The 22,329-nt window shown below is 45.1% G+C and overlaps 1 protein-coding gene across 1 annotated transcript in view; it reads left to right on the top strand.

Moving 5' to 3' along the window:
• Positions 1-22,329, top strand: part of LOC128844521 (ectonucleotide pyrophosphatase/phosphodiesterase family member 7-like) — a 44,985-nt gene that overhangs the window by 12,187 nt on the left and 10,469 nt on the right. Inside the window, exon 2 of the mRNA XM_054042317.1 lies at positions 11,226-11,371. Within this exon, the coding sequence (XP_053898292.1) occupies positions 11,226-11,371 (146 nt within the window). The remainder of the gene's footprint in view (positions 1-11,225; positions 11,372-22,329) is intronic.

Here is a 22,329-nt window from a genome sequence, read left to right as displayed (position 1 = left end):
TAAAGTCCTAGAGCAACAAGTGATTAAAAATAATAATAATAATAAATAATCATCTTTATTCTGAAGAGGGAAGGGATCCATAGAGCCCACTCTCTGAAAATCTAAGAACCACATGAGCAATTACATGCCTGCCTGGGTCCCTGAAAACATCTTTAGGCAGAACAAGTTAAGCTCTGTAGAGCAGGACAGGCCAAGCAGCAGCATTTACATCAGGGCACACACACAGTCACTGCTGGCTATGCAACTGGCATAATAGCTAAAATCCTAGAGCGTGCCCAGCCAGAGAATGAGATTTGGAAGGAGCAGGGTGGTAAGTAGAAAGAGGTGGCTTATTAAGTGCATATCTAAACAGATTCATTGTCTAGCACCAATGATAGTAACTAGCAGGCTAAGTACTATCAACACCACCATCATACCCACGTGCAAAACAAAACAGAAGTGTACAGGATTTGGCAATGGGTTTGAAAGGAGCCTATGTGCAGAAATGCTGGTCCCCGAGTGAAGGTCTGTATCAGGTTCAACCCTGAAAATAATGCATTGCTCCCTCCTTTAGAAACCTAGAAATGTGTGACTCAAGCCACCAAAAAGCAAGCAAGCAGGGCAGCCTTTACACTTTTTACAGTAGGAGAGCACAAACCAAGAGGAAGCAAATGGCCGATGACAAGTAATCAGTCACCAAGTCCCAACACCGGGACATTTTCAAGGAACCACTCAACCAGATATGGATCTCCTCAAGCTGCTGGTGATCCATCATCACTATGCTACATCTCAATTCACTAAGGAGGAACAAAGGCATACCCATACCTGTGCCCTTTTAGAACATGCAAAAGCTGTTCAGAATTAAAACAAGTTCCCAGAATTAAAACAAGGAGCTTTATGCTTCTTTTAGAATCTAGAAACTGCTGAGACCTGGTCGGCTCCACCAGAAAAGATCTACCTTTGCCATGGGTTAGTGTACCCCCTCATATCATCTTGCTCCTTACCCCAACACAACCGCCACCATCTCTTTTCTTGACTGTTTTCTCTCATCTGTCCTTTTCTGACTGGTTCTTTCACCCCCTTCTTCTCAGCTTTTCCTCCTCTCCCTTTTTCCTTTATTTGGCTCTTTTTTTGCCATCTTGCTTTGTGACTCCGTGGTCCTTACTTCCCTTGCTTTGGATGGGGCTTTTCACTGGTGGTTGCATGAGGCTGGTTGCCTATGGTCCTGCAGCTTAGCACAGTTCAATGAGTGTGGTTTATGGGCTCCTCCCTGAACCTTCAGCCCTGCTCGTGTAAGGCTACTCCAGTGGCTGGCTGCATCCCAGGGGCACTGTGGGAGCAAGGAGAGAAGGGGAGCAAGCTTATGGAGCCATCCACTGCATTTTCCATAGCCACAGGCACACATGTGCCTTGGGGACAGTCCACAGCCATGTAACTTTCTCCCCCATCTTCCCCATTGTTCTTCTCTGACCCACACCTTTCCTGCACTAGTCTGGGGCTTCCCCACCCAAAGCCAGGCTGATAAACACTGCATTTAGCTCTCCATTGTCCTGCACCTTGGGAAGTCATTCACACCAGTTTGACTCTAACTCTATTTGGCTCAAAAAGCAGGATTCTTCCCCCACGTGACGGATACAAATATTTTGAAGCAGTCGTTATTTGAAGGGGAGGAGGGACCCGAGAGGAGGCAGGGTCAGCTAGTGGTCAGGACAGAGGACTAAGAGCCAGGAGAGCTAAGTTCTATTCCCAACTCTGTCCTTGACCTGCCATGTGACTTTGTGCAGGTCACTGATCTCTGTTGGGGCCTCTTGGTTCTACTGTCCCACAGCATTAAATGGGGCTGCATTTCCCTGCATTGAACCGTAGTAAACAATGAACTAAAGCCTTTCAGCACAAATGCTGTTTTCCACTAATGGCACCGAGGGCCGGCTCCAGGCACCAGCTGACCAAGCACGCTTGGGGCGGTACCTTAGAAGGGGCGGCCAATGTTGGGGTGGTGGGGGGCGCTCGCGGTGTTTTCGTTTTTTGTTTGTTTGTTTTTGTTCGGCGGGGCGGCGCTCGAAGGTTTTTTTGTTTGTTTGTTTCGGCCAGGCAGCTCAGGGGGTATTTCGGCGGCACGGCACTGGGCAGGAAGGCGGGGGCTTTGGTGGCACAGCACGGAGCTCAGTTGGGCGGCGCAGCACTCCGGGGGTTTGGCCGGCCCGGCGAGGCGCTCGGGACAGGGGTTTGGGAGGCGAGGCGCTCGGGGGGCGGGGGTTTGGACGGCCCGGCCTGGCGCTCGGAGGAAGGAGTGGGGGTTTGGCTGGCCCGGCGCGGCGCTCGGGGCGGGGGTTTGGGCGGCGCGGCACTCCGGGGGTTTGGCCGGCCCGGCGAGGCGCTCGGGACAGGGGTTTGGGAGGCGAGGCGCTCGGGGGGCGGGGGTTTGGGCGGCCCGGCCTGGCGCTCGGAGGGAGGAGTGGGGGTTTGGCTGGCCCGGCGCGGCGCTCAGGGCAGGGGTTTGGGAGGCGAGGCGCTCGGGGGGCGGAGGTTTGGGCGGCCCGGCAAGGCGCTCCGGGGGTTTGGCCGGCCCGGTGAGGCACTCGGGGCGAGGGTTTGGGTGGCTCGGCGAGGCGCTCGGGGGGCGGGTGTTTGGGCAGCCCAGCGAGGCACTCCAGGGCTTTGAGCGGCCCGGCGCGGTGCTCGAGGGGCAGGCAGGGGTTTGGGCAGCCCAGCGCAGCACTCGGGGCGGGGGTTTGGGCTGCGCGGAGCTCCGGGGGTTTGGCCAGCCTGGCGAGGCTCTCAGCACTCGGGGGGTTTGGGCGGCCCGGCCTGGCACGGCGCTCGGGGGGCGGGCAGGGGTTTGGGCAGCCCGGCCTGGCGCAGCGCTTGGGGGTTTGGGCGGGGCTTTGGCCAGCCCGGCGAGGCACTCGGGGCAGGGGTTTGGGCGGCTCGGCGAGGCGCTCGGGGGGCGTGGGTTTGAGCGGCCCGGCAAGGTGATCCGGGGGTTTGGCCGGCCCGGTGAGGCGCTCGGCGCTCAGGGGGTTTGGGCGACCCGGCAAGGCGCTCGGGGGGTTTGGGCGGCCCGGCCCAGTGAGTTGCTCGGGGGGGGGGCAGGTGTTTGGGCAGCCCAGCGAGGCACTCCAGGGCTTTGGGCGGCCCGGCGCGGTGCTCGGGGGGCGGGCAGGGGTTTGGGTGGCCCGGCGCGGCGCTTGGGGGTTTGGGTGGCCTGGTGCGGCGCTCGGGGGTGGGGATTTGAGCGGCCCGGCGCTCCGGGGGTTTGGCCGGCCCAGCCCGGTGCTCAGAGGGAGGGGCGGGGGTTTGGCCGGCCCGGCGAAGCACTCCGCGGGTTTGGGCGGCCCGGCGCGGCGCTCGGGGGGCGAGCAGGGGTTTGGGCGGGTTAGACTGAGAATTTCACTGATGTGCTATTCACTTATTCCAAATAGCTGTATCACAGTAAGGCCTGGTCTACACTAGGACTTTACTTACATCAGTATAGCTACAACTCTCCAGGGTGTAAAGAATCCTCACCCCGAAGGATGTAGCTATATGGTCCTAGCCCCCAGTATAGACAGCACTAGATCTATGGAAGAATTCTTCTGTCAACCTAGCTACCACCTCTCAGGGAGGTGGATTCCCTATGCCAATCAGCATAGGTAGTGTCTACATTGAACACTGCAGCTGCACCGCTGTAGTGTTTGAAGTGTAGATGTACCCTAAAGAAGTGCTAAAGTAACTTCTTGACATCTACCGTGTCCATTAACCCACTAGACCACAGGGATACAATGTTGTTCTTTGGGAGGGATGAGCTGATAGACAGTTCCCCAGTCACTCTGAACCCAATAAAAGGAGAAGCAACAGAGATGGAACAGCAGCTCAGACTTGAGTTTGATGTGCCATAGCCTGGAAGCCACTGGATCCACAGCAATAGCTGTGGCTAACTTTTCCTTTTGTGCTTTTCCCATTTCATTTGGATTGAGTCTGGAGTCAGAGGTTTTGGTCCCAGGTATATAGATTTTGTATAGCACATTATTTGTTTGGGAGGCAGTTGTGCTCTTTTATCTTGAGCTGTTAATATTTTATGATTTGTCTGCACTTTCAATGATTGGATTCTCAAGTACATGTTTACAGTACTTTGATGTGAGATCCTTTTGCCATGCCACTTGGACTGCATTCCCTCTGAAGAATTAGCCTATCACCTGTATATTTTGAGCCTTCTAGTTCATTGCATTGCTGGAAGTTGAAAGGATGAAGGAAACAGATGCTTGAAAGAAGATATCAAACTGTTTCTTTGTCACTGAATGGATGTTGGAATTGAATGCTGGCTCAGATGTTCGGAATATCCTCATTTATCAAAGATTTAGGGTTTAGTGGGTTCTACTGGTCTGACTTGCATCTCTTGATGTCTCACTGCAACACAACAGTATCAGTTTAATGATGGAGGGACTAATTCTCATTTACATTGCCACAATAAGAACCACATTCTACCACCCTTACTCACACTGAGAAATCCCTTAATCCAGGAATAGTCCAACTGAATCTGGCCCTAAATAAATCCATCATCCGAGTTAATTGCTGCACAATGCACTGCCTATTGTCCTTTTAATAGGACTGTCTTCTAAACAAGACAATGTCAATGGAAGCCTTGGGGGGGAAAGAAGAGTTTTCTCCTGTCTTTCATATCTTACTCTTTTTTGGAAAGTCTAGGTCAGATCTTCACCTTGTAATGAGTATTTCAGAAACTCAGAGCCCCATCCTGCCAGCTGCTGAGTGCATCCTGTAAGATGGCACTGAGATCTATGGGAACAGAGCGCTCCCAGCAACACACAGGAGGCCCTCAGCACCTCACAGGATCAGGCCCTCCATCCATCAAAGTGGCCTATCTCTAAGATGACAAATTTCCACATACAAGATGGAAAATTAGAGCATTTTTTCCCTCTTAACAGAATAGCTAGACAGGAACAGACCTGTCTCCTGATCTCTGTTGAAGTGCAGCATTACATAAACAAATACGATTTGGCAGGTGTCTGATATAATTAAGCACAGATATAGATGCCCACCATAAATTTTCAAGACAGCAAACAAATCTATAAAAAAACCCTCAAAAATATTACAGCCTGACAGTTCTGAGACAGTGGAACAGCAAACTCCCTGTTACCTAAAGTCAGGATACCCAGATGAAATTGGAATAGTTAAATGGCTTGTCACTGATTTCTGGTTCACCTAGCTTGTTCCTTGAGCCACCTTTCCCATTAAGTGCTGCAGCTTATGCTTTGCCCTATTTTCTCTTATCCCAATATCTACACCCAGTCAGTCAGGATGGGATGCAAGTGCTCCACAGTTCTGTTGACAGATCTTGTTCATGCAAGAATAAAAGCAATTTAGGCTTACAGTATCTACATGTAAGGTCATTGTTAACACAACACCTTGCAAACAAAAGAGCTTTTATGACTTTAACTGATCATGCGAGAGCGATACATAGGGGGCATAGGAATCACTTTGCCCCTCACTGAAATATGCAACCCCTGGGGTGAAGCACAGCAGCTGTTTATCTGCACACAGCAACACTACAAAACAGGTTAGAATAAGGAATGAAGAAAAACACCATTGTCACAGTTCAAGGGAACTGCACCTGTATTTACCCCTTGTGGTCCAGCAAGGGCATCCACTGTCAGGTTTCTGGCTCCCCAGCAGTCCCCAGACATGCATCTCTCTCCCCCCTGACCAAGGGATTTCCAGGCTGCACAGTTCCCTGACTACACTGTGAATTCACCAGCAAGTCAGACTGCCTCAGCAGACCTGCTTTGTGCTCTCCTTGGAGGCTATATCAACATAACTGCCAGCTGTTAGGAATTACCACACGGCTCTAACTAAGCACACTTATTCTTAAAGTGAAAGCATTACAGACAAACATAAAAAACAATAAGAGTGCCTATATGCAAGCTAAAATCTCAGCAGAGGTCATCCATCAGTCTTATGGGGCCCCAGTAGGTCAAGTCCTTCCAACTCCTCCACAGGTATTGGGAGAGAAGGTCCTGTCTATTTGATAGATCAGAAGAAAGGCCCTGAATCAGTTTAAACTGTTTATCCAAAAGTCCTTTTTCTGTTGGTCTCGGAAGAATCCAATTGGAACCAGTATATGCAGGTCTCCCCAGGGGGTGGAATCTCTCTGGAGAGTTACAGTCTGAGTAAATTAGCCTAGTCACCCCTCACTGTTCTTAGTTCCTGGAGGGCTTTAGTCACCCTCCCCCATGTAATTACATATACAGCCTGACAGACAATAATACATAAACTTCATATAGAAAGCTGCCTTAGGGTCACAACCATATCCCACTGACACTGCATTGGGGACTCAGATAGAATAAATGCAACACCCAAAGAAAAAACATAATAAGCAAAAAAAATCCTGCAGTGTGAATGATGAATGCTCACTTTTACTCCTGTAACACACTGCCCAGTTATGTCTTTGCTGACCCACAGAGGACAGGTCCCAGTCCTTGCTTCCAGCTAATGGATTCAAGTCCTTTTGCTTAGAGGGTGAAGATCTATTCTAGAGGTTCCAACTTCAATCCTTGCCAACAACCCGACCAAGGGTCACTACGCTATTCATTCACACTGAATTTTCACTGCCTCTTCTTTGTTCCTTTCTTCCTGTTTAGACCATAAGCTCCTCAACTTCAGACCTTATCATAAAGCAACTAGCTCCATGCTGGAGCTACACAACTGATACAGTTATAGTCATACAGAATTCAGTCTCCCAAGTTGGAATTTGGCAAGAGTAATGGGGCTTCTCCTATGTAAGCTCTCGCCTCCCTCACCCGCCACTGCAGGAGCCTTACAAACAATTCCAGGGAGTCTCACAAGGTTCTAGGTAAACATAGTGGAATAAAGGCTTCAGGCTTAGTTCTCCATTGCTATGGGCCTCACTGATACAGAATGGGCACTGCTGAGAAGCAGTAGCAACTCCCTTCTCAATATTTCTTAGAATGTTAACACCAGGCTAGCCTGGAAGAGCTGGGGCCTCATTTCAAAGCATCCAGTAGGAGAGAGTTGTGCTAGCCCAGCTGCCAGATTACAATGCTGATAATTGTTTCATAACCTCAACTGTGTGACTTGTAGCCTCAAAAGCAATGTTGTGTCTTCTTCTAAAATACGTGATCTAGCTCAGCTAGAAATTACGGGCTAAAGACAAGAATTCATAGATCAAATTCTCTGCCCTGTGTTATGCAGGAGGTCAGACTAGATCAGCAATTCTCAGACTGTGGGTCGGGACCCCAAAGTGGGTTGCAACCTTTTTTTAATGGGGTCACCAGGGCTGGCATTAGACTTGCTCAGGCCCAGGGCTGAAGCCGAAGCCTGAGTTCCACCACCTAGGGCTGAAGCTGAAGCTAGAGCTGCACTGTCTGGGGCTGAAGCTGAAGCCTGAAAGCTTCAGGCCTGGGCGATGGAGCTCAGGTTACAGTCCCCCCTGCCCCCCATCTGGGATGGAAGTCCTCAGGCTTTGGCTTCTCCCCCACAGGGCAGCGGGGCTCTGGCAGGCTCAGGCTTTGGTCCTCCTTCTTGAGGTCATGTAGTAATCTTTGTTGTCCAAAGGGGGTCTCAGTGCAATGAAGTTTGAGAACTGCCAGACAAGATGATCTGAATGGGCATCGCTGGCCATAGAATCTCTGAATCTTTTGCAAAGGCCTCACATTTTTTTAAGGGGCTGGAATACATTTAATTTGGAAACATTAATATTTATCTAAATATGTTTAGAGCAAACAGCCTTGTCACAACTTACCTCACTGTAAATACTCATTAGCATTTATCGTTAACATTTCTGTTTGATGGGCAATTAGGTGACAGCCAAACTTGGGCACCTGAGCTCGCAAATCTCCTTGATGTTTTATAAATACTCCACAGCATGACAGAGAGGCCACCTTCACCAATCTGCTTTACTTGCCACATCATGAAAGGAGCATTCAAAGAACTGGGGGTTAATGAAAGGTTATGAGCCAAATGCTGCCCTGATTTACAACCACTGAATTTAAGTGGTGTGATTTAGTGGCAGAATGTATCCCTAAGAGTCCATTAATTCAGAAATTTGAACACAAAGCTAGCTTTGAATGTACATGAGCCCTTATTCACTGAAAAAGTATTAACTTCTTGTTGCAATAATAAGTTGAGAGGAATAAAATGTGCATCCTCCATAACATCTCCCACCATTAAAGGCATCTGCTCTCCAGTTTAACATTGATCCACAGCCATGGGGTCCTTTGGAACTCCTCAGTGCTGGTGGATGCCCAAATAACCATGACAGCAAAAAAATGTCCTCTTCCGTCTATGAAGAGCCCAAAGGTTCTGCTCCATCCTCTCAGGCACTGACCTGGCCACAGTGATTCATCCTCCTCCAGACTTGCATTTCATTACCCATAGGAATTAAAACAAGCCTCTGCGAAAAGCTCTAATTAGCAGAAAACACAGCAGCCCATCTGGTTTGCTACAACGGTCTCCACAGAATGCTGGTGCACTGCTCGCTGCACTCGCTCCCCATGGAATACAGAGTCCAGTTCAAGTCTTTGTCCTGATAGTCAAAGCCCTCCATGAGACTGGCCCTAGTGAATTAGAAAATCTCCTCTCTGTCCACAACCATGACCTCTCACAACAGCTACATTACATTGGAACTGTGAAACTATTGACTGAAAGGGGACTGTGGGGTTTGGGACTTTCACAGGAGCTGGCCTAGACAATGAAACTCCTTGACACTAGAGATAAGAATTGGTCACAGGCATATAACCACTTCCAGAAGCAGGGACCTTTGCCAGCAGAGCACTGAAACAGGTGTACAAAGCTGGTCAAAAAATGCTCATTATTTTTCATAAGAAATTTCTAAAAATATTTGTTTTTTTATTAAAAATATTCAGTTTTCTAAAACCATTTTTGATAAACAATTTCAGTTTTCAGTTAAAAAAATTGGTTTAAGATTTTTTTTACTGAAGACTGAATAACTTTTGTTTTTTGGGGTACGTTTGTTTTGTGCAGTTTGTTTAGTCAAGAAACCAGAAAAGTTTAGCCAAAATGGACATTTTCTATGAATGGAATTCAACATCACAGTGACCCAAAACAAAAATATTTTGCCGACAAAACTTTTAGATTGGAAGATGTCAATTCACTGCAGCTGTTCAAAAGGAAGCCAGGTTTGATCAATATTCCTGTTTGAAACATTTTTGAATAAAATTTCAAAACTGTCAAAACATCCCATTCTGACTTCTTTTAGAAGTTTCATTTTTCAATTCAGAATTACTTTTCTAAGTTTGTTAATTTACACTAAAAAGAAAGATTTAAAAGTGTCAAAATCAAAATAAACATATCCAATATTATTGAAACACATAATTGACTTGACCTGACGGGAAAAACAGATTCTCAGTTCACAAAAATTTTCAAGATTGACATTTTATCCCATTTTGGGATGGGAAAATTTTCAATTCTTAAAAACCTCACAGGCCGGGAAAACTGTTTCACTCCTACTTTAATAATATGTAACTAGAAATCCTGGTGAATTGCATAAAATCATCTAGTCCTGTGCAATGCCAGACTAACTGCACTTCTCCATGCACTCAGAGTGGCAAGGCGAAGTATGAAGAGTGGCTGTTTGAAACTGAGTGAATTATGCATTTGCTTGTGCTTTCCTCACAGTCCATGTTGCCAGCAGAGCTTGTCACATGAAACAGGCTCATGAATCTAGCCACTGATGTTCATTCATCTGTATCCAGGTTTAAATGGAAGTCATATGATGATCAGCTCTCTTACTCAGTTTATCAACATGATAAATCCTATAAAATGTATTGAAGGCTAGAGTTTGTCACAAGGACATAGCTCATAGTAAAGGGAGCCATGTAGCTGCATCAGCCCAGGAGCATACCAGTGATTTGGGGCTCAGGGGGCTACAGGTCTCTCTTGTTCTTCAGAGAGAGGTGGGGTGGGGAAGGTGTGTGGCAAGGTACTGCTGTCCTGTACCAACAGTGAATTACTCACACTCCCCATCCACCCCCTACCACACTGACTCAGCAATGCTGCCCAGCAGGCAAGGGATGGATCCGAGCTTCTACCCATTCCTCAACCCACCTGCCTGCTCCAAAAAGGGAGTAAGTGGTCTGTAAGCCCTCCCACCCCGCCCACCCCCTCACACCTATCCCTCTGGATTCAGTGTCTGGGCAGTCCCTGAAAAGTGTAACTGCGGGGTTCACTTCTCACTCCCCTGTGTGGATGTATAGTCCAAATCACACTCTCTCCCCAAGAGTGCTCTCCAGGCCCAAAGCACCTATTCAGAGAGCTCAGCACTTCCTCTTATCCAGCACAATTCAAACCCCAAGGAAAAAGGATTTGTATCCCAATGGGAATTTATAAAAGGAAGAAAACAATTCAATATGGACTGTCACCAAAGGTTTGATTTCTAACATTCCCATCACAGCATCAGAACCTGTGATGATGATTTCTGTTTGTTAATATGCATCATTATTATTTCTTGAGGACACATGGAGCTTCATAGTAGGCAAAATAATGAAAAAGCATGATGAATCCAGCACTATTACTTAAGAAACAGAATTTTACCAGCTACTGAGCTGATCAAATAGCATAAAACAGTTATTCATGAAATAGTTTATTTGATGAAGAATTAATATGTGAAAAAGGACCAGATATTACTCACTCTTTCTTCCTTACCCAGCCCATCAGATCTAGGCAGGATAACACAGATACACCAAACCACCAAACATCCAGATCCCCCTCTGACCTCACTTTCACCAACTCCTTCAGTGAGACTGAAAAGGGCTGCTAACAAAAAACAAAACTGTGGTAAAAATGAAATTAGTAAAACAATAGAATTATTAAAATGCAGTGTAATAGTCTTGCCTTAACTAGCTATAACTCTTTAGGGCACATCCTGCTTTATTTGCACCAATATGGAGTTCTTCCATGAAATTCAATATGATCAAGATTTGACCCTTTGGAAATTCAAGCCATTCATTGCTAGCTTCATCTTTAGTGATTTTTGTGACAGCAATAGTGGTAAGCCAGCCTGTTCCAGGAAGGTCTACCCCTGCCCTATCTTTTCCTTATACTTCTTCCCAGTTAGCTGGAACAATTGAATCCATTTATCTGGAAAGAGCTCGTTCAAGACTGCATTGTGTTTCCAGGATCTGCCACATCACACCTATGTGACATCCTTATTTATTTCCTTTCAGGGACATCCCCCATGTTTATCTCTTGTCTCATCCTCTTTTGCATTCCAGGTCGCTGGATTGAAGATCATGGAGTGATTCACAATCTGATGTTTAACCCAGAGACCCTGAGGAAGTTTTCTCATAAGGCAACCCAAAACAAGACAGAGTGGTGGGACAATGGGGTATTGCCATTATGGATCACAGCTCAGAATCAGGTACCATAGAAAGTCTTGACACTATATAACGATACCTGTACTTTGGTTTTCATTTTAGTAACTTAATCTCTTTGCTTGAATGGAACATGGACAGTACTACATCAAGCAACACTGAAGCTATGTTAGCTAAGCAGTGGTTATATCAGTGACTTGTTTCGCACCTCACAGCTAAGTGCTGGTGGCACATCCAAAGAAATCGATAAGCCTACTGAAGTCAATGGGAGTTCTTCCATTGACTTCAGTGGGGTTTGAATCAGGCTCAATATCCTCATAGGATACAAAACCAAAAGGACAAAAGAACATTACAATGTGCATGTAGCCTTTGTCCTTGCAGAAAGCCATATTTGCATATGCAAACAGGATAGCTGCCTGCTTATCCATTGGTGTATGTAATTACCAGCTAATAGGTATTTGTGTTTGCAACAGTAAGTTTGTACAGCACAGTGCTCCACATGCATTTTGACAGGCACTTGTTTTGTGTTAGGCTTTAATAATATGGCCCTAAAGATCTTTATCTTACACTGGGGTTGCATTTTATAGGATTTTGTGCCGTATTTCCTCTGGTGTTTGCAATTTGTGTCTGATTCCTTGCATTTGTCTGATTGCCAATTACACTTTTGCATATTTGTTCCGCTCTACCCCCATCACCCATAATCTGAGCTTTTTCTGTCCCCTCCCTTTCCTCTGAGTTTATAAGTGATTGTTCAGCAAGCACATTTAATGAAGAACACGACTGACATCTGAATTGGTGACTCATCACTCATCTGGCAGGTAAATGTTAAATTGCTGCATCTGGTTCTTAATAACTCCACAGTTACCCTATAGCAGATTGCAAGCATTCTTCCACAAACCAAAGAACTGTTGTTTACAATTACAGCAACCTGATTGCTGCAGGCCAACTAACTCAGCATGAGAACTCTATTCATCAAAATTTTACTTGCATGGGCTGCCGGGGACATGGTCTTGGACAGAATTCACCATAAAGAAATCCATTGCACTCCTTGGTCCATTATGGCAACTTTGTGGAGATTGATGAATTAATCTTTAGTAAAGCGGAAATGTTTTCTTTCTATCAAAATGATGTTGCCAACATTCTATCACAATGCAGGATAATTGGTATGCTTTCGGTGGAGGATATCAGAGCAATGGTTGAATCACCCAACCGCCTTTTGTGAAAGAGTGCCATTATTAAGTGCGCCTACACTGGGGCACCAATTCACAAATGCCACAAGATCCTTCAACATAGTCTAACCAGAAACGAGAGGTTTGGTTGAACCAAGAAATTTATTCAGAAAAGGGATTCATCTTTTCAATAAATATACCAGGATTTAATGTGGAGATATGTGGAGAAATATACCAGGAGATTTGGCTTAGCCCTCCGGTCAAGTCACATACAAAACGTAATCCCTTCCAGCAAGAGTCCAACTAAGAAGTCCCAACGAACAAAAAGGTTCTTCTGCCCTTCAGGAGCTACTCTTGGCTCCGTTCCTAGCCACTTTCGGGATTCTTTCTGGCTTTAGGATAGAGCACCAAGCACCCAAGCTCATTCCCCTGGAGTTCTGTCCTCAGCCCCTTTGGGCTAGGAAGCAGCTAATTGATTATGGCACAAATGTGGCTCCCACTCCCCCCATCCCTTAAAGAGGCCAGTCACTCTGTGACACTTCCCCATACCATACTGTTTAGTTTGAAGATCTACCTGGAGCCCTATTGGTCCTCTGTGGAGGCCATACAGCTTTGGAATTCACTCCTCCTGCCTTGGGCTGAAATAGGCTGGATTGGATGGTTTTAGGATTTAAGATGAAGTCCATCCATTTTCCCCAAGAATTTGAGAAGTGGGGAAAATTGCAAGGATGATTAATTGTTGGAAGAAGAAGATGGTTTAAGTTTCAATTTGCCTGGCTTTGAGGCTTGGGTTTACAGAGGAGAGGATGGCTGAGGTATAGCGACAATGGAGTTTTGATATTGGTAGTTTAAAATTTCATAGAGTTTAAGGGCCAAAAGAGACCATCAGATCATCTAGTCAGGTTTCCTGTATGTCACGGGTCATTAAATTTCACCCACATACCCCTACAGGAAGACTTGAGTTAGACCAAAGCATTTCAGAACTAAGGAGACTAATCAGGGACTCAACAAGTAAGACCAAGGGGCCACCAGCACTCCAGGCCCCTCCAATGGCAGGGAATTATCAATAGTAGCTAGAATGTGTGGACCACAGTTCTCAGTGTGTGTAAATGTAAATAAATACAAGTCTGCAGCATACGTGTAAGTTTGTTCTTCCAAGATGCAGAGCCCCCACCCCAATCTGGTGGGATCCCCGTTAGAGGTGGGAGGATGCAAAAGCAGAGGTGAAGCACAAACAATCTTTGGCCACTACCAGTCTTGGCTGACTTTAGGCTTTTAACCTTGAGGCAAAAGATTTAATATGCCATTACTGATCCCCTGAGTCACCTAGCTCCCTGCTGAAGTCTGGTCTAATCAATGTCAGCAATGAACAAAATTTCATAGTGATTAGAATCGGGGATTGGCAGTCAGTATTTCTGTGCTGCATTCTCTCCTCTCCACTGACACACTGGCTGACCTTGGGCAAATTTTTAAATCGGGAAGAATGAGGGTGGGCAGGGAGGGTTTGAGCATCCAATAACATGCTAGGTGGCATACAATAGCATGACGAGAGATGGTTCCTGCCCAGAGACTGTACACAAGCTGAATTCAATAAGGCACAAGAGAGCAACAAACACACAGAGAGGTCATTTACGCATCCTGTGCCTCAGTTTCCCAATTTGTAAATGGCATATGGTTAAGACTCATCTGGTCACAGGGATCTTTGGAATCTTATTTCATTAGTGTCCACAGAACAATTTGAGGTTCCCAGATCAAAGTCCCTCATCCCTATTTTAGCCTAACTCAGTGCCTAGATGAATACAAAGAACTATTACAGGCCATTGTCGTTTTAAAATATTAAACCATCTGTGCATGTCTGGACTGTTGGTAATTAAATTAAATGTTGACAAATGTCAACTCATCAATATTAGGTTTTAGAGTAATAAACAAGTTTTAAAAAATTAATAAAATCGATCCACTGTTAAAAGACCTTGAAGGGAAATTTGAGGAGAGATTTATTTCACTGGAGGTATGTTGAAAAGGCTGGAATAAAAAAAAAATCAATGGAATGGTAGAATGAGGAGCTAGAGCATTAAACCATAATATTGAAGGAGGATGACACTCTAGAATACCCTTATATGGCCTTTCTTGAATTACATTACCTCAGATATTTCTGTTCTGGTAATTCTGTTTCCCATGGAAAATGTAGCTTTTTTTTAAACAAAGAAATTCACCCTCACACAGCAAGAGAGCTGATACGGATTTGACACAACGTGGAACAGTAATGAAGCCCAAACTGATGCTCTAGGTTCAATTCAATGGGTTTTGTACTGAAAGCAGAGTGCAAAGGAAAGTGCAAAAGTAGCACTGAGTCCCAAACTCCTTATACTGAGGAAACAGACTACAAAAAGTCATCATGCACAAGCATTTTCAAGAATAATAAACATAACTGGAATAGCTGTGATCATTGTAATAAAGGAATGCAGCAGTAACAGAAAATAATGGTCCCAATAAAACCAACAATATTGTAAATTGATTGCTGCTAATAAAGTTGATTATGTTAATAAAATGGGGGAAAGAACAGTAAATACCCACTTGTTTGGGCATGATATTTTCATAGTGTTTTATTAAACTGTTTGTTGAAATTAGGGATGTGAGGAATTCCTCTAAAAGGATTTGGCCACAATATGATTTCAACCTCTTAGGCTACAGAGAATTGCATTCAAAACATTCACAAAAAAGTATATGAAGCCAGTTAGTCACATTATTATCACCCACTCTAAGGCAAGTTGGGAGGCAGTGAGGTCTAGGGCAGTGGTTCAAGACCCCCAGAGGTATTGCAAAAAGCAACCAGGTGGGTCATGAGGCGTTGAAATTGTATTACCATAAAAAGCAAAGAAAATCCCACTCCCTGCATCCTTCTACCCTTCAAAGTCAACTATTCTAGGTCAGCTTCTAAACACAAAACACACAAATGAGTTAGCATTGTGACATTTTTCACTCATACTTGTATAGTAAATGTGAAGGGGGGGAAGATTGTGAAAATCTTTTGATTTTGAATAAAAGGATGGACAAGCAGCCAAAGTTGAGAAACACTGACATAGTGGACAGGGCAGTGAACTGGGAGTCAGGACACCTGGGTTCTATCCCCATCTCTGCTGTGACCTGGGGCAAGTTACTTCCACTCTCTGTACTTCTGTTTCCCCTCCCACCCTTTTCTCCTGTCATATCTGTTTAGATTGCAAGCTATTTGGGCAGAAACTGTCTCTTGCTGCATGTGTATGGTGTCCAGCACTGTGGGGGCACCCATCTCAGGGCCTTTAAACATGATCATAATACAACAACAACTTCCACATTCTTGAAGCCAGTATAAGCAACCTGAAGTAGAGCTGTGTGCATGACTGATTTTTTGGTTCCTGGCTGAGCTGAAAAGAAAAATAATTGGGGGGGAAATTGTTTTGGGCTGACCTAAAACAAGGATTTTTTCAAATTTTGGGGCAAAAAGTTTGTGTGAGGGGAGGAATTTAAGGTCGAGTGAAATATTTTGTTTCGGTTTTGTTTTCTTTTTTTAATAAAATTTAAGTAAGTTTTGAAACAAAAGTCATTTTGAATTGAAAGAAAAACAAAAGATTTCAATCTGTCAGTGTCAAAACAAAACATTTTGATTGGTTTAGAATTTGGGTGGGAAGGAGATTAAACTAAACTAAACTGAATTTGCCACACATTGCAAAACATGGCCAATCCAAATCTGCATTTTTCAGTGAAAAAGAGTTTCAGCCATTGCTTCCTCAGTTGATTTTTCTGGTCCTAAGCAGTACATACAGCCTGCTGGAATTTGGCTCTGGAGCTGGTACTGTATTGATCATACTTTCTTCTATTATTTCTGTAACATTCTTTCATTAATGATATTACTAACTAGGATATGTCTTCTGCCTTCTGTGGTGTTTCTCTTTGTAAAATTAACTTTGAAGTTATTTTTGACCTTTCGATAATCCTAAATGATGTAGAAAAGAATGTCACCAGAAACCATTTTTTTCAGATTTATGAGCCTCAGGCTAATAATCTATAATTAAAGTCAATGGAGAAAAAAAATTAAGTGCTAGTTTGAAAGTCATTTAATTAAATCAAAATACTATAAATTATTTATGGGGGTAGGTTTTCCCCCTAACTTCTCTGCAGGAGAAGGAAAGAGAATCTACAACAGCCCTGAGAGATAACCGACTCCTCATTGTCACCTGTTTCGTACCACTTCCCCTCAAAATCTCAATGTTTCGACCACAGAAAACTCATTCACTGGGCATGTTCAAGGTCACAGTGACAGAGCCCAGGAGTCCTGATTGCCAGCTCCTGCTCTAATTGCTGTGGCAAGGCACCTTCTCTGTCTCACCAGCCTCAGCTGTTTTTAGCCTTGGCGACACGGGCTTGGGTAAAACAGTCCCCCTTGGCTGCAAAGGGGCAGTCTGTTCCTTCTCTCAGCCGGTCTTTTGGGTTTGTTTGTCTCCCTTATGAGAGGAAATGCAGCCTCCCCTCCTGGTGAGGCTTGCTGCTCTTAGTCTACTGGCAACTTGACTCCTACTGTTCCCCCCCCCCCCCAACAGGGGAGAGGTTAAAAAGGTCTCAGGCAGCCCTTAGTTGGAATCAGCTGCTCCTAATTAACCTCAGGTAATGCTCTCTCAGCTGATCCGAATTGATTTCTGGTAACCCCTCCTCAGATGAACCTGATTGACCTGTAATCACCCCTCCTCAGTTGATAGGGAGGAGGGCCTGTTAACCTTCTGGGACTGTTTTCTACACCCCCGCCCCCTTGTAGCCGTCTGTCCTGAGTTTATCACACTGCTAAACAGTGTTCTATGCCTGGGAACAGTAACTAAACCTGGATCTCCACCCTCATAGTGGAGAATCCCAGGTGGCCCCTTTTTATTAACATTTTATTCCTCAGTCCCTACTCCCTCGGTCTCGGACACGGTTCAATAAAACTGGTGTCAAGGGGGCTGATTTTGGAGGCTAGCTAAGCTAGTTTGGTGGGAGCTTAGTGGTAGTTCTGTGTACTGTCATATGCTGCCAGACAGGCACAGGTTCGGTTCTCAAAGCCTGTGACTAACCGGGAAAGTGTCCATATGATGTTTTTAGGAATATTGGGTTTGACTTTGTTTTTCCCCTATTCAAATTTGTATTGCTGCCTGGCCAAATGCATAGAATTCAATCAAAGGAGGTTCAGGTACCTACTTCAAAAGAATTAAAATGGCTGGGCCATCAATTGGGGGAAGAACCATCCAAAATAGGAGGTTTTTCTCTTCTCAGCCTCAGGCTGAGATCAAAGAACCTGAGGGGTTAAAAGGGTGCCCTTGGCAGAAATGAAAGGGGAAGGTGGTCAGCTTAGCTGGAAGCTGACAAGGACACAGAGTCAGCACACAAGAGAGGCTAACTTAAGAGCCAGGCTCTGCAGCAAACAAGCTGTAACTCAGTGCCCAGAGAGAACAGGGGACACCCAGACTAAGTCATGCCTACCTAGGGGATCGCAAAGGATACATAAGACAATATGCTGATAGGTCTTTGTTAGCCTTAAAACTACTTCACCAAACTCTTCTATGTTCAGGCCCAGCAGCAGCCAGGAGCTCTTCCTCACTGCCCTGGTCCCTGCTGGCAGTGAGCTGTCCATGGTGCTGCAGTTCCTTTTGGCCAGCCAGGAGCACCATATGCACTCCTCTGGCTCCAGCAAGGAACTGCCTGTCTCTGGCTCTACATCTCCTTTTTATATGGCCCTCCTGGGTCCTGATTGGCTGCTCTCTGTAGCCTCTCTGGTTGGCTAGCACTTTGCAGCCTCTCTAGGCCATTTGAAGGACTTATCTCCACTGTTCCTTTCCTGAGATGAGTGTGGCAGGACCATGAGGCCTCCTGCAGGAGGCCTATGGGCCTAGTCACAGTTCCAAACTCAGTTACATCCATAGAACTGGAGCAACTCCACAGGAGTGTAAATGAGAAAAATTTGATCTGTGATCATTTTCTTTCAGTTGTTCCACTGCCTTTTCCCCACTGCTAAAAAGTCTAACTGGGGATAAGGTTAAAGCAATGATCTCATAGAAAGCCAATACCCTATTATAGCAGTTCTGTGAGGTTCTGTACATCACAAAATTGTACATTTCCTCATGGGCTTAAGAGGCAAATGGCAAAACATAATAGACAATTTCTAGTTCATACAGGTCTCCAATACCAGAGGTCTCTTTGAAACAGCAGACAAGATCCAAAGGCTGAAAAGCTAAGGTCAGCAAATTTCTAAATGAGACTAAAGTGTACACTTTTCACAATGAAGGTAATTGGAGCAGTTTACCAAGGGATATGGTGGATTCTCCATCATTTGAAGTCTTCCAGTATGATCTCTTTCTCAAATATCTTCTCTAATTTAACCACAAATTGATGGACTCAGTTCAAGAATCATTGGATGAAATTCTATTGCCTGGGTAGGTGCAGGAGATCAGACTAAATGATCACGGTCTTCTGGCCATAAAATCTGTGATCTAAAGCTCACTGAAATAAGTGGGATCCTTTCCACTGACTTCAATGCACTTTGGATCAGGCCTTTAAAGATCAAACCTACTTACCAGATGAGTGGCAGGCCACTGGCAAACATTCAGGGAACTGTTCCTCAGTTTCCAATAGCAGAAAGAATGCTCTGTCATAATTCGACAATTTAGACATGCTGTTCCTCCTGCCCAGTGAGAATTAACTTCATAGGTGGTTTATGATGTGCTAGTCTAATCTGAAATAGCCTACAGGTAAACCGTGGGTATGGATTAAGGCAGTAATGCGAAGGCCTACATGTCTCAAGCTGCAAAGACAATAGCTTAGCCAAACCAAGCCTGGGTCTACATGACAAACTTATGTTGCTATAGCTACATTGCTTATGGGTGTGGAAAATCCACACCCCTGAGCAATGCAGTTATACCAACCTAATCCCTGGTGTATACAGCGCTATGTTAATGGGATGGCTTTTCCCATCGACATAGTTGGAGCCCCTCGGGGAGGTAGACTACCTATGCTAACGGGAGAAGCTCTCCCATTGGCATAGGTAACATCTTCAATGTGCACTACAGCGGCACAGTAAGAGTAGACAAGCCCTAACCAAGGCATAAGACCCCAAAAGCCTTAGCATATGCAGCTAACCAGGAGTAACCCTAGATCTTAAGGTATCACTGGTTAGCTGCTTATGCTAAGGCTTTTTGGGGCTTATGCCTTAGTTAGTTTCGCTAAGATATTGTCTTTACAGGCTCAATACATGTAAGCCTTTGTATTACTACCTTAATCCATACCTATGACTTATGTACCTATACCTATAGGCTACACCTCAAAAATGAGCTATTAACACTGCATTTAATAGAAAAACACTTTAAAATAGACATAGAATCATAGAATATCAGGGTTGGAAGGGACCTCAGGAGGTCATCTAGTCCAACCCCCTGCTCAAAGCAGGACCAATTCCCAACTAAATCATCCCAGCCAGGGCTTTGTCAAGCCGGGCCTTAAAAATCTCCAAGGAAGGAGACTCCACCACCTCCCTAAGTAATGCATTCCAGTGCTTGACCACCCTCCTAGTGAAATAGTGTTTCCTAATATCCAACCTAGACCTCCTCCACTGCAACTTGAGACCATTGCTCCTTGTTCTGTCATCTGCCACCACTGAGAACAGCTGAGCTCCATCCTCTTTGGAACCCCCCTTCAGGCAGTTGAAGGCTGCTATCAAATCCCCCCTCAGTCTTCTCTTCTGGAGACTAAACAATCCCAGTTTCCTCAGCCTCTCCTCATAAGTCATGTGCTCCAGACCCCCAATCATTTTTGTTGCCCTCCGCTGGACTCTTTCCAATTTTTCCACATCCTTCTTGTAGTGTGGGGCCCAAAACTGGACACAGTACTCCAGATGAGGCCTCACCAATGTCGAATAAAGGGGAACAATCACGTTCCTCAATCTGCTGGCAATGCCCCTACTTATACAGGCCAAAATGCCGTTAGCCTTCTTGGCAACAAGAGCATACTGTTGACTCATATCCAGTTTCTCGTCCACTGTGACCCCTAGGTCCTTTTCTGCAGAACTGCTACCTAGCCATTCGGTCCCTAGTCTGTAGCAGTGCATGGGATTCTTCCATCCTAAGTGCAAGACTCTGCACTTGTCCTTGTTGAACCTCATCAGGTTTTTTTTGGCCCAGTCCTCTAATTTGTCTAGGTCCCTCTGTATGCGATCCCTACCTTCTAGTGTATCTACCACGCCTCCTGGTTTAGTGTCATCAGCAAACTTGCTGAGAGTGCAGTCCACACCATCCTCCAGATCATTAATAAAGATATTAAACAAAACCGGCCCTAGGACCGACCCTTGGGGCACTCCGCTTGAAACCGGCTGCCAACTAGACATGGAGCCATTGATCACTACCCGTTGAGCCCGATGATCTAGCCAGCTTTCTATCCACCTTACAGTCCATTCATCCAGCCCATACTTCTTTAACTTGGCAGCAACATGTTTCTTTAAAAGAACCTTGATTTTCAGCAGCTTTCCAGGACATGCATCATATCAGAATATCGCATTATGAACATGCTCAATGGAATAAGTACAGGGTCTTGTGCGACTTCTCTCCAGTATAATCTGAGAGTTTGTACAAGAGTGTGAATCAGAGAGTGGCAGAAACAAAAGCCTATTTCACATTTTGGGTTGGGGTTCTTTAAAATCAACTAGGGAATTACCATGCCAATGGTGACCTCCAAGCAAGTAAGAAAATCTGAAGCACAGTGAAATGTCAAATAAATTGCAGGGATCAAAGGTCTTTAATTATATAACAATGAAAATATACTTCATGTGCCATATGTGTGTGTGTAAAAATGAAATCTGAGCCCTTTGGCAGTGCAATTGATAAAATTCTTATTTAATATGTGCTGCTTGCTTTTTGTTCCTTCTTCAGTTGATATTTTCTGCATAATTAGAGCCATATTTTCTGCCTCTTCTCATCCCCTGATTTTTGGGACCTAGAAATATCCTGGCTAATCTCAATTTTCATAACAAACCAGTGAGCCTGGTTTTCCAGTGTGTAGCTCCATTTTACTTCTCTATATCACTAGTGATTTCAAGAAGTTACACAGGTGACAGCTGGAGTAACTAAATTGAGAATATGTTTCTGACCCTTTTGGTTACAAAGAGGGAGTACCTTGGGATGGTAAACTAATTGCAAGGGATGCAAATTTTTGACTATGACTTTTCCAGAAGCCATAGGTTCCTCACAACCCTCTTCCCTAACACTGGTCCATGACAGACTTTTCGGTGTATGAAATCTATGACCCCAAGGTCCCTTGAATTCTGGGAGAGCCTCCAACCAATTCTAAAAAGAAGCCAGGGATGCTGTAAGCTGCCTCCAGCCAGTTGCCTGCAGCTGAGCAGGCTTCCCTGCTGAGCAGCCATTGTGACCCCTGGCTATGTGGTAACCTGCATGGCACTAGAAGGAAGGAGCACAGGTTGCAGAAGAAAAGAGTTTGGAAGCGGTACAAGGAAGTCCGTCTATGTGCACATGGCTAGAGTGCTAGCTGCAGTTGCAGCAGCGCTTTAAACAGTTCTGTTAATAAAGAGCCAGTTTAGTTTTACAAGCATAGAGTCCTTTTGTGTTATTACCCAGCATGCGGTCAATGAAACAGGCTACAAGGAGGAGTAGCTCACTAGCTTGAGTGGCCGCATGGGCCTGTGGATTTAGACTAATTGAAAGGCAAGAGACTCACTTGCATTTTAATCCTAGTTCTTGGTCATGATCTTGACATTTAACGTCTCTGCCTGGTGTGTAAATTTGAGATAATACTATGTATTGATCAACTGCTCATGTGATTAATTA

This window comes from Malaclemys terrapin, chromosome 10 (genome assembly GCF_027887155.1).
Source record: "Malaclemys terrapin pileata isolate rMalTer1 chromosome 10, rMalTer1.hap1, whole genome shotgun sequence".
Lineage (NCBI taxonomy): Eukaryota > Metazoa > Chordata > Testudines > Emydidae > Malaclemys > Malaclemys terrapin.
The sequence above is the reverse complement of the archived record's forward strand: the minus strand, read 5'-3'. Positions and strand labels throughout refer to the sequence as shown.